Here is a 12,788-nt window from a genome sequence, read left to right as displayed (position 1 = left end):
TTTATAGTCGAATATTACGACTGCATTTTGATATATCTTTTTTTTTTTTTTGGCCCCCTATTATTTCAGTACAGGGTAGTCAATTAGTGGTAAATATATTCCTATAGTCTCTGAATATTGGAGCTTAATTAATATTCACATTTTTGGGTTCTATTTGTTAACAGAGCGCCTTTCTTACTCTACTGTTCCCCTTGTTTTTACCATATATATATACAGGTGGCCCTCAGTTTACAACGGTTCAAATTTGCACAGTTTCAGAATAACAACCTTTTTTTTCAGTCATGTGACTGCTATTGAAAAGCATTGAGAAGCAGTGCATTGATTAAAATAGCCAGTAGGGGGAGCTGTCCACTTGTGTTGCAGCAAAGATATGCAAGCCAAGCAAGCTGAAATGAATCAGTTTAACCAGACCTGAGCTATCGAGCAGCTTGCAAAGGAACAAGATCTTCCTGTCTATAAATCAGTCCAGATTTGAATGCATAGAAAGAACTGTTTGCAGAAAAATTCAAGTAAAGTCTGTGTTGTGTGATTATTTTATTAGGTTTATAATGCTGTTTAGCATTTAAAGTCTTCATTTCAAAGCTTTAAAAATAATGTATTAGGTGTTACTTATGCCAATTTTGAGAGGGGCCTGGAACCTAACTCCCTCACTTCCCATTGACTTACATTATAAACTGGGTTTCAATTTACAACGGTTTCGATTTACAACCATTCCTTCTGGAACCTAACCCCTGTGTAAACTGAGGGATACCTGTATATATATATATATATATATATATACACTAGTAGGGAAGGAGGGCACTCACAGGACTTCATACATTAAGTAATCATTTATTATAGTTCCGACATGAGTGTATTGTCGACGTTTCGGCCTTTCATTAGGCCTTCTTCAGGACAAATTTCATAATCCGAACAAGTGCGGAGCACAGCGTCCGCGTGATAACCCTAGAACGACAGAGTAATTAATTACTCTGTCGTTCTAGGGTTATCACGCGGACGCTGTGCTCCGCACTTGTTCGGATTATGAAACGTCGACAATACACTCATGTTGGAACTATAATAAATGATTACTTAATGTATGAAGTCCTGTGAGTGCCCTCCTTCCCTACTAGTATTCTATAACACTTGAGGATCGCACCCGGGCACTGGAAACATTGATGTGGATGGAGTGCTAGGCGACCGGCTACCACATATATATATATATATATATATATATATCATGTCTGAGGTGTGATGATAGCAGGATGTGATGTCACTAGCATGTGGGCGGGGCTTAGGTCCGGTGTCTGTGTCGCAGTTAGTTTAGTACAATCAACCTGTCTGGATGTGTATTGCTATGCTCTGTAATAAAATAGAGTTGTACCATCATTGCTGTGTCCTGCATATGTCCTGCATCTCATGACATGGTGTCAGAAGTTCTGGACTACGCTTCTGTTTCTGATGATGACGATGTCAAAGTTTACCCCACCTGAGCCTTTTGACTTTTCTCAGCCTGCAGCTTGGCCCACATGGCGTCAGCGGTTTCAGCGCTTCAGGATTGCATCCAAACTGAACAAGGAGAGTGGTGAAGTACAAGTTAATTCTCTTTTATATTCTATGGGGAAAGATGTAGAGCCAGTGTTCAATGCTTTTACTTTCCAAGAAGGGGACGAAGTTAACTTTGATATAGTTATGGATAAACTCAGTGCCCACTTTGTGCCCAAAAGAAATGTGATTCATGAGAGAGCTTGTTTTCACAAACGTAATCAGCGTGTGGGAGAATCTGTGGAGTCATTTGTGCGCAGCCTGTATGAATTAGCTGAATTCTGTGAGTTTGGTGTTGCTAAAGAAGAGCAAATCAGAGACAGAATAGTTATTGGAATTGCAGATGCTGAAGTCTCCCTGAAGCTGCAGTTAGAGCCTGATTTAACGTTAGACGGGGCTATTAGGATGGCCCGCCAGAGTGAACTGGTGAAAAAGCAAAGTGCTGATCTGAGGTCTGAGAGTATTGTGGATGAAGTGCAACAGTCTAGGAAAATTACTAGTGAAAGGCACAGTGTGAGCGGTAGATCTAAAGTACTGGAAAGGCCTAGAAGTGGATGGGCGCAACATGGCCGATGCACACGGTGCTACCGGGCTCATGATCAGAGTGCTATATGCCCGGCCAGAGATAAAAGATGCAGAAAATGTAACAGAATAGGCCATTTTGAAGTGGTGTGTAAAACTGAATACATTAAGGAGATGCAGGTGGACAGTGACCAGGAGGGTCAGGAAGTGTCTTTTGTGGGGTCTGTTGTGGAACGGACAAGCTCAGAGGAAGATTGGAAAGTTACCTTTACTGTAATGGGAGCCAATGTTGATTTTAAGATTGACACAGGAGCTGATATCACTGTAATGTCTTTTGCTGAATTTATGAAACTGCCTCGACAGCCCCAGCTGGCGAAGGTTACTACAAATGTTCATAGTCCGGGTGGCCGCATTGATTGTGTGGGGAAATTTCTTGCCAGCTGTGAGTACAAACAAAGGAAGTTCACCATGTGGGTGCATGTGATCCGAGGTCAGTGTGTTAACAGTTTATTGAGCAGAAAAGCAGCCTGTGACTTGGGCCTCGTGGCCAGAGTGAATGAGATCTCTGAAGATATGTTTGGCGAGTTGGGCCTACTGAGCTGCAAACCTGTCCGTATAGCACTTAAAAGTGACGCAGTCCCGTACAGTATTTCTACTCCTCGTAGAATTCCGTTCCCGCTCATGCCTCAAGTGGAGAAAGAGCTCATGCGCATGAAGTCTATGGGGGTTATTGAAGAGGTTGTTGAAGCAACTGATTGGTGTGCCCCCATTGTTCCAGTTGCAAAGAAAAACGGAAAGGTGCGCATCTGTGTGGACCTGAAAAGGTTGAATGAGGCAGTGAAGAGGGAGAGATTTGTGCTGCCGACACTGGAAGATATAGCCCCGAAGTTGGCTGGGGCGAAGTTCTTTTCCACATTAGACGCTTCTAGCGGCTTTTGGCAGATCCCCCTGGATCCAAAGTGCCGCAAACTGACTACCTTTATCACTCCGGTAGGTCGGTTCTGTTTCTGCAGACTTCCCTTTGGGATATCCTCCGCTCCTGAGATCTTTCAGAGGGAAATGAGTTCTCTCCTGAGTGGCCACGTGGGCACAGCAGTCGTCATGGACGACATTCTAGTGTATGGGTCTACAGTGGAGGAGCATGATCAGCGTTTGAGTTGTGTGCTGCAGGCTATCAAAGAGTCTGGGCTGAAGCTGAATAAAGAAAAATGTCATTTTAGGAAAACTGAATTATGCTACTTTGGGCATATCATCAACGGGGATGGCATCAAGCCGGACCCCGAGAAAATTCGGGCTATCGAACAGATGAAAAGCCCTTCTGATGTACATGAGCTGAGACAGATATTGGGCCTTGTAAATTACGTGGGCAAGTTTCTTCCAGATTTATCTACAGTTTTGCACCCTATCACAGAGTTGCTTAAGAAAGATGTTGCCTGGGTCTGGGGACCCTCACAAGAAAAAGCGTTCCTGCATGCTAAGTCCCTGCTGGGGTCTGCCCCAGTGCTGGGGTTCTACGACCCTTCAAAAAAGACTGTGGTTAGTGCTGATGCAAGCAGTTATGGGTTGGGGGCTGCACTCCTGCAGCTGAATGACAACAAACTACAGCCCATCGCCTACTGTTCCCGCACACTGACGGCTGCGGAGTCAAAATACGCTCAAATTGAGAAAGAGTGCCTGGCTGCAGTTTGGGCCTGTGAGCGCTTTCAGCGTTATCTAGTGGGTTTGGAGAAATTTAGTCTGGAAACTGACCACAAACCGCTAGTCCCTCTTATCAATTCTTATGACATCGACAAAACACCCTTGAGATGCCAGAGACTTTTAATGAGACTACTCAGGTTCAATGTTCAGGCAGTGCATGTGCCGGGGAAGCAGCTGGTTGTGGCAGATACACTGTCCAGGCTCCCGCTGGCTGCTGCTGAAGAATCCTCCACAGAGTCGGATGTAAAAGTGTATGTTGATTCGGTTCTGGCCTCTAAGTCCATTTCTTCAAGGAAACTGGAAGAGATAAAGAAAGAGACATATTTGGACACAGATCTGCAAGAAGTTATAAGGTACATAAGAGATGGCTGGCCCGAGAGCCGGGCAGCCTGGATGTCTTTAAATGCTTACCAGCCAGAGAGGTCGCAGCTCACGGAGCTGGAGGGGTTGGTGCTGTTCCAAGACCGTATTGTAATTCCTGTCAGCATGAGGAAGGAGATGTTAAACAGGATTCACGATGGCCACTTAGGCATTACAAAGTGCAGAGAAAGAGCAGCTACAGCTGTGTGGTGGCCTGGGATCAGCTCCGACATTGCAAATCACGTGTCTAAATGTGCCTTTTGCCGGGAACGCCGGCCTACTCAGAGAAGGGAGCCCTTAATGTCTACTCCGCTGCCTGCGGGGCCGTGGCAGAAAATAGCTGCTGATTTGTGCGAACTGCACGGGAAAAAGTTTCTTGTTGTTATCGACTACTATTCCAGGTATTTGGAAATAGCACCCCTGAATGATATCACAAGTCAGGCCGTTATCATTCGCCTGAAGAGCTTGTTCGCCCGCTGGGGCATTCCAATGGAGCTGGTGAGTGATAATGGCATGCAGTTCGCTTCTACAGAGTTCAGTGCTTTCAGCAGGGATTATGATTTTGTACATTCCACGTCAAGTCCACATTATCCGCAGGCCAACGGAATGGCTGAAAGGGCAGTTCAAACAACAAAATTCATTCTAAAGCAATCTGAACCGTACCTAGCCCTCTTGTCATACAGGGCGACGCCCATTCAAGCCACCGGGTTTAGCCCGGCACAGCTGATGCTAGGACGCCAGATTCGCACCACTTTACCCTCAATGGGTGTCTTCAAGCCGCCTGGCCCTGTTCCTCGGGACGAAGTCCTTGGGAGGGATGAAGAGGCCAAAAAGGGTTATCGTTTCTTCTACGACAGGAGACATTCTGTCAGGCCTTTACAGGAACTGAAAGCGGGCCAAAGTGTCAGAATTAAACTGGATGATGAGAAGAAATGGAAGACGCCTGCTACGGTAGTGGGCCGCTCTCCAGAACCAAGGTCTTACACAGTCCTTACAGAGGGAGGGACGGTTACACGCCGTAACCGAAGACATCTTCAGCCTGTACCTGAGAGTCTGGAACCGGATACCTCAGTACCACCGCCGGTGGGATCCCCTGTTCTAAGAGAGGTGCCTTCCCCTCAGCAAGATCATAGCGGGGATATATCTTTGCCTCCAGCAGACTCTTGTTCACCATCTTCTGTATCAGAGGACAGTTCATGCAAAGTTACATCAAGCGGAAGAGTGGTGAGGCTTCCGGCCCGATACAGGGACTGACTTTAGCTAGAACAGTGACCGGAAGTATGGGCAGAATAATCCCATGGTCACTGTGGACTAGGGTAGTCTACCCCGATGTCCAAGTCAGGATGTAATTTATTTGTTCATGTTTTCTAATCTATCTGTTTTTATAATGTTCTAAAACAAAATGTTGTTGTATACCCTGTTGGTGTACCTTGTTATTTAATATATGCGAATGTATGCTTTGTCTTTGAAAAAGGGGAAGATGTGATGATAGCAGGATGTGATGTCACTAGCATGTGGGCGGGGCTTAGGTCCGGTGTCTGTGTCGCAGTTAGTTTAGTACAATCAACCTGTCTGGATGTGTATTGCTATGCTCTGTAATAAAATAGAGTTGTACCATCATTGCTGTGTCCTGCATATGTCCTGCATCTCATGACATGAGGTACATTAAATAATAAGAAATCCTTGTATGGGGGGGTGAAAAAATCTGATATCTAAGTGCTGAATAAACAATTTTTTTCTTCTTATGTACTGTCCAGTATCTACAATACAGCTTAGAAATTGTCTCAGTCTGCCAGTTAGCATCAATACAACAGAATAGGCTCAGTGCACATACATATATCCTGCTAGTTCCTTTATAACTTAAAGGGACATAAAATCAAATGTTTTCCTCTCATGATTCAGACAGAACATAACATTTTAAACAAAATTCCAATTTACTTATATTATCAATTTAGATTTATTCTCTTAGAATCCTTTGTTGAATGAGCAGCAATGCACTACTGAAAGCTACCTGAACACATCAGTTGTGCCAATGGCAAGAGGTGTATATGTGCAGTAGTGCATTGCTGCTCCTGAGCCAACCTAGCTATGTCAACAAACCAAACTAACAGTAAATTAGTTATTATAAGTAAATTGGAAAGTTATTTAAAACTATATGCTCTGTCTGAATTAAAAAAAAAATGCTGAGTTTCATGTCCCTTTAAATTTTTTCACGCCCCTTTTAAAGAAAAAAAAATGGTTTCACTGTCCTCCATTTCCATCACATTATTTGCTTGGTTTCCTTGGCAAGCATGTTTTTTTTCCCAATTATAAGATAATTCAGTTATTTGGGATATAAAAAGGAACACGATCTCACACGCCATTGCCCAGCCATTTGCATCGCACCCCCTTCCTTATTGCTGCAGTTCCCCCATCCACTGTATAATAGGAAGGATGTCTCAGTACATGCTCAGGACTAGAGAGTCGCAGCGCCCAATCCTAATCTGTGTTGCTTATCTTTATATAGCTGTCACAGACGTCCAATAGGAGTGCGCTTTACATACTCATTTAAAACAGTGCAGAGGGAGCGAAGGTTTTTCTAGCTCTATCTCATCTACGGAACACCGGCTACGCAGCGGGGGCTCAGGTTAGTAAGAAGCCGGTTACATATTAGCGCATTCACCATTTCACTTTATATAATGGTAACCCAAATCTCGGTTTAGTACATCATGATCACACACTGCACGGTGTGCACTACACACCTGTATGCTGTAGGTAGTGGCCACACAACTGGGAGTGATGCTGAGTTGCTGTGCAGTGTTACAGGTACGGACGGCTGCTAATTGATAAACTGCATTACTGTAGGTTCTTTGCAAAATACACAACAGAGTTTCTTTATTATGGCCCAGGCATAAAATCTGTATTTGTTAGGCATTTATTGCATGGTCAATATTGTATTATTTCTAGTTTTCAATAGTGATGTCAAAGCCCCCAAGGTCAATTAGATATTTATGGGTGTGACCTTTTGTGAACCTATGAATACAAGCTATATTTATGCTTGTTTCTAAAGAAAAAGATGCTGGTTATTCTGAACAGCAGATTTTTTTTTTTTTTTTTTTTTTTTTTTTTTTAAATTTGACTGTAATGTCCCTTTAAGTGGTTGACTAATACAAATCAAACATTGTGTCAAGAAGTAATAATCCAAGAACATAACACCCAATAAAATATGCACATTTATGATACTGAGCTACACATCCCATCAATCCTTTATTATTATTATTATTATTATTTTATATATATATATATATATATATATATATATATATATATATATATATATATATATATAATCTACCCCGCTCATACAGCGGGTTAGGGACCGGATCCCCGCTGTAAAGTAAAAACCGCCTTAAAGTGAAACAAGGCAGTTTTAGCTTTCTTTTCACTTGCCAGTGTGTTTAAAACATGAAAACATGTTTGAACTAACATATATTAGGTGTACAATAGTGCTAAGTTTAGTTTAACACTAGCACAGCAAGTATTCAATTACAATTCAATAAATACTGTACCTGTAAAATAGTGACAATCACTGTAGTAAAATTTGCCAGACTATAGCACTGAGACACAGATTGCACTGTAATGCTGTAAACAGAGTGAACTGCGCATAACAAAATGGTGCCAGTCACTTTTCTCGCTATCTCCCGATGATTACAGCACTGTTTCAAATTCCTTGGAGGTTGAACTTCAGCTCCACAAAGCGCTGTTTTATCGAAGCACTGTAAAGTGAGGTGTGTGTGTGTGTGTATGTATGTATGTGTGTGTGTGTATATATATATATATATATATATTGAGGTGTGTGTGTGTGTGTATGTATGTATGTGTGTGTGTGTATATATATATATATATATATATTGAGGTGTGTGTGTGTGTGTATGTATGTATGTGTGTGTGTGTATATATATATATATATATATATTGAGGTGTGTGTGTGTGTGTGTGTATGTATGTATGTGTGTGTGTGTGTATATATATATATATATATATGTGTGTGTGTGTGTGTGTGTCACTTATTCGTAATTGTATACATTTTTATTTTGTTGAACAGTGATTTCTGTATTGATTTCTCTAACTCCAAGTGTGATAGAGAGGCAGAGCCATATACATCTGCTCCCCCCCCCCCCCAATAACGTGTTTCCTACATTTTAACCTATCATCTTTTCCTATGAGAACATTACTCTTCTATGCCTCTTTCACTGACCCTTCATATACATAGTTTTCCTTCACTTCTCCATTCTCCTCCAAGAGATAAACTAAAGTGAATGTTCCATGTGAGTTAGCAAGTTACTAATTACACTTTAATAATTAGTCTGATATTAAAATTGTACACAGATAATTACCGTTTCTTCAAATTGGGAGTCCACTGTTGCCCTTAGGATACCAATATGCAGGTGTCTTGGGCAAGTTATGTTAATGAAATGGTTCACTGAACATGCACAAGGCTGCAGCTATGCTTTCTCATTTGCAACTAAGAAGATAACCTAATAAAACAACACAAACACTTCCAATTTGGCATTTGATTATTATGCACGATAATTGCATTTATTTTATCAATACTTTTTTTTTTTTTTTTTCTTTTAATGAGCACTCATTAATTTTTGGTGACTAAAGATATTTTGACCCTTTGCTATTTGGTTTATGGCCTGTAAATCCCAAGACTAAGCAAGCCACTGTATGCACTGCCTAATGCTATTTATAGTTATTGGTAGGAAATGTAAATTGAATGTAAAGGAACATTGTTGTACACAAAATAAATGCTCTAATTTATTTTTTGCACTATTCTGATTTGAAGCTGTATTTAACTCTTGCAAAGGGGTCAAACATATAGTTAAAATACCACTAGGGGGCTGCAGAGAACTGCTGGTCCCAATCGGACATGGCTAGTGAGCGAATTGCAGTGACCACTCATGATCATCAGTTCTCTGTGGTTCTTGGTAGTGTATCTTTAACTTCTTTACTTTGCTTAAACACATAGATTTGAAGGGTCAGTAGTGCTAAACAACAAATTAAGAGCAAGTCATTTTTTGCAGTGTAAAGACCTTTTAAGTCGCACCTTAAGAAAACTGAGCTAATAGGCGACCGAATTGTAAAGTTCTTGAAAAAATAGGAACTGAAATCACAATTATTCGATCATTTGTACATTTATCAATATACAAGCATGCCTAATATTTCCTTGCACATAAGCCTGTGTGCTTAAAGGGACATAAAAGTCAACAAATGTATTTCATGATTCAGATAGAACATACAGTTTTAAACAACTTTTATCACATTTTCTATGTTGAAAAGTAGGACGGTGAGTTCAGGAGTGTGCACGTGCCTGCAGTAGTTCTGCCACAATGTTATGCATGAACGCTGGATGGCAGCACTATTTCCTGTCATGTAGTGCTCCAGGCATGTGCATGCTACCTATTTAGATATCTCTTTTACAAAGAATAACAAGAGAACAAAGCAAATTTGATAATAGAAGTAAATTGGAAACTTTGTTTTTAAATTTTTGTATTCTCTATCTGCATCATAAATTTTGTTTGGAGGGGGGGGTCATGTCCCTTTTTAAACGCAGCCTCCTACCTTCAAACTTTTAGGAGGTTAACACTTTCAGTCAGTTTCTAGCTAACTTCACTTTTGACTACTTCATCAAAAAGGTCATCCTTGATTTTTAGTATTCTCTGACAATGTCATGTTTGGTAATGAAACGCATTGGTAGATGGGACTTTTGATCGTGGAATGATATGCTTGTTGTTCTGACCTTGAAATGTTTTCATACTTTGTCACTAAGAATGCTAAATGGGTCATTGTAAGGGAATAAATATAACTGTGCATGGCCATTAAATGCATTAAAACGTTCTTTCAAAAACAGTGTCAAGAGGATCACAAGCCAATTCCACAGTAAAATGTTGAGTACCTTATCTGTCCATAACAAGAGCAGTTATGTCACAGTATTTAATTCATGCTTATAAGCACATAGGTACATGTGTACACAAATCACTTTGGACTGAGTGTTACACTACCTATAATTGTAGATAAATACAGGTGGCCCTCGGTTTACAACGGTTCAATTTACACCGTTTCAGAATAACAACCTTTTTTTCCAGTCATGTGACTGCTATTGAAAAGCATTGAGAAGTAGTGCATTTATTAAAATAGCCAGTAGGTGGAGCTGTCCGCTTGTGTTGCAGTAAAGCCAAGCAAGATGAAATTAATCAGTTTAACCAGACCTGAGCTATCGAGCAGATTTCAAAGGAACAAGATCTTCCTGTCTATATATCTGTCCAGATTGGAATGTATAGAAAGAACTGTTTGCAGAAAAATGCAAGTGAAATCTGTGTTGTGTGATTATTTTATTAGGCTTATAATGCTGTTTAGCAAATGTTTTTGTTCATTTAACTTAGTTTAATTATATATTCTGTGTTGTGTGGTTATTTTATTAGGTTTATAATGCTGTTTAGCATTTAAAGTCTTCATTTCAAAGCTTTAAAAATAATGTATTGGGTGTTACTTTACAACGGTTTCGATTTACAATCATTCCTTATGGAACTTAACTCCGCCGTAAACTGAGGGCTACCTGTATTAGACTTTTAAGGTTTCCACAAAATATGCAGAAACAGTTTCAGTTAATAAAGCAATGCTTACCCCTTAGTGACCGGACCACTTTTCCATTTGTTGACAGTCTGGGACCAAGGCTATTTTTGCATTTCTGCGGTGTTTGTGTTTAGCTGTAATTTTTCTCTTACTCATTTACTGTACCCAAACATATTATATACAGTTTTTCTCGCCATTAAATGGACTTTCTAAAAATACCATTATTTTCATAAAATCTTATAATTTAATATAAAATATGAGGAAAAAATGGAAAAAAACACACTTTTTCTAACTTTGACCCTCAAAATCTCTTGCACATCTACAACCACCATAAAACACCAATGCTAAATAGTTTCTAATTTTTCTCCTGAGTTTAGAAATACCCAATGTTTGTATGTTCTTTGCTTTTTTAGCAAGTTATAGGGCAATAAGTACAAGTAGCACTTTGCTATTTCCAAACCACTTTTTTTCAAAATTAGCGCTAGTTACATTTGAACACTGATATCTGTCAGGAATCCCTGAATATTCATTCAAATGTATATATTTTTTAAAAGAAGACAACCTAAGGTATTAAACTTAAACTTGGGGTATTTTGACTTTTTTCATGCAACCAATTTACCACTAATCTATGCTAAATTTTGAGAAAAAATTTTTTTTTTGATTTTTTTTGACAAAATAGCAATTTAAGAATACATTTACTGAAAATGTTAAGGGTTACTGCCAAATAACACCCCAATATGTCTTCAGCAGCATCTCCTTAGTACAGTGATACCACCTATGTATAGGTGTGTCGGTTTCTCTGGGGGCTAAAAGGCCTTATTTGTAGGGGACACATTCCAGTTTTCCAACTTGAAATTTTCACATCTGTCATCATGCACCCATGTTCTATTTGGGACATTTCTGAAGCCAGCCAATGTAATTTACCCCCATCAAACTATATATTTTTGAAAAGTAGACACCCTAGGCCAGGGTATTTCAAATGCTGGTATTTTAACACTTTCCATGCACTAATTCAACCAACAGTCTTTATCAAACATTTGGGTAGTAATTTTTTTGTTATTTTTCACACACATTCTACTTTAGGCATGGATTCTCAGTTCCTGTTATATGTTACTGCCAAAAAAGACCCAAATATGTGTTCACCAACATCTCCTGAGTACAGTGTTACCACCCATGTATAGGTGTGTCGGGTTCTCTGGGGGCTAAAAGGCCTTATTTCTAGGGGGCTCATTCCAGTTTTTCAACTTGGAATTTTCACTACCCATGTAATATTTAGGACATTTCTGAAGCCGGCCAATGTAATTTACCTCAATCAAACCATATATTTTTAAAAAGTAGACACCCTAGGGTATTTTAAATGCTGGTATTTTAACAGTTTGTATGCACTAATTCAAGCACCAGTCTTTGTCAAACTATTGGGTATTCATTTTTTTGTGTTAATTTTCACACACATTGTACTTTAGACATGGATTCTTAGCTCCTGTTATGTGTTACTGCCAAAAAAGACCCCAATATGTGTTCACCAACATCTCCTGAGTACAGTGATACCACCTATGCATAGGTTTGTTGGCTTGTTTGGGGGGTGCAATGCCAAATGTCTGACATGCCATTGTGATTTTTTTTCACATTTAACATATTTTCTTTGCCTATCGTCTTTTTTGGGGGTCTTTTTACATACCCCAATTTATTTGTTTTCCATGAATGTGTAGTGAAATGTAAAAATCTGGAACAGTAAAAGTAAAAAAAAAAACAACCAAAAAACAGTAAACATAACCAAAAAACTGCAAATGTATTTATTTTTAAAAAATGGACAATTTGCGACGAGCGGAGCGACTGTCAATATTAAAAGGTAAGTATTTTTTCACAACACGAGTGAAATGTAAATTTTGATGAATTAAAGTGCCCCTGTTTTTAATAAAATTTAAAAAAAAACGGGCACTTTAGCATCAAAATTTACATTCACTTTAAGCAACATTCTAATTTTCTCCTATTATCACTATTTCTTTGTTCTTTTGGTATCTTTATGTGAACAAGCGGGAATGTAGCATAGGAGCCGGCCTATTTTTGAT

At 39.6% G+C, this 12,788-nt stretch overlaps 1 protein-coding gene across 3 annotated transcripts in view; it reads left to right on the top strand.

Annotated features, from left to right (window-relative positions):
* Positions 1 to 6,636: 6,636 nt before the first annotated feature.
* The window catches only part of NDRG3 (NDRG family member 3), a 398,435-nt gene continuing 392,283 nt past the window's right edge, over positions 6,637 to 12,788 (top strand). For 2 of the 3 annotated variants that reach the window (XM_053721302.1, XM_053721225.1), the window contains exon 1: positions 6,868 to 6,909. In XM_053721302.1, coding sequence (XP_053577277.1) covers positions 6,883 to 6,909 — 27 coding nt within the window. In that variant the 5' untranslated portion in view covers positions 6,868 to 6,882. Of the gene's footprint in view, positions 6,731 to 6,867; positions 6,910 to 12,788 lie in introns of those variants that run through there. The other variant, XM_053721374.1, reaches the window with a different exon arrangement.

Source organism: Bombina bombina, chromosome 1 (genome assembly GCF_027579735.1).
Source record: "Bombina bombina isolate aBomBom1 chromosome 1, aBomBom1.pri, whole genome shotgun sequence".
Classification (NCBI taxonomy): domain Eukaryota; kingdom Metazoa; phylum Chordata; class Amphibia; order Anura; family Bombinatoridae; genus Bombina; species Bombina bombina.
The sequence above is the reverse complement of the archived record's forward strand: the minus strand, read 5'-3'. Positions and strand labels throughout refer to the sequence as shown.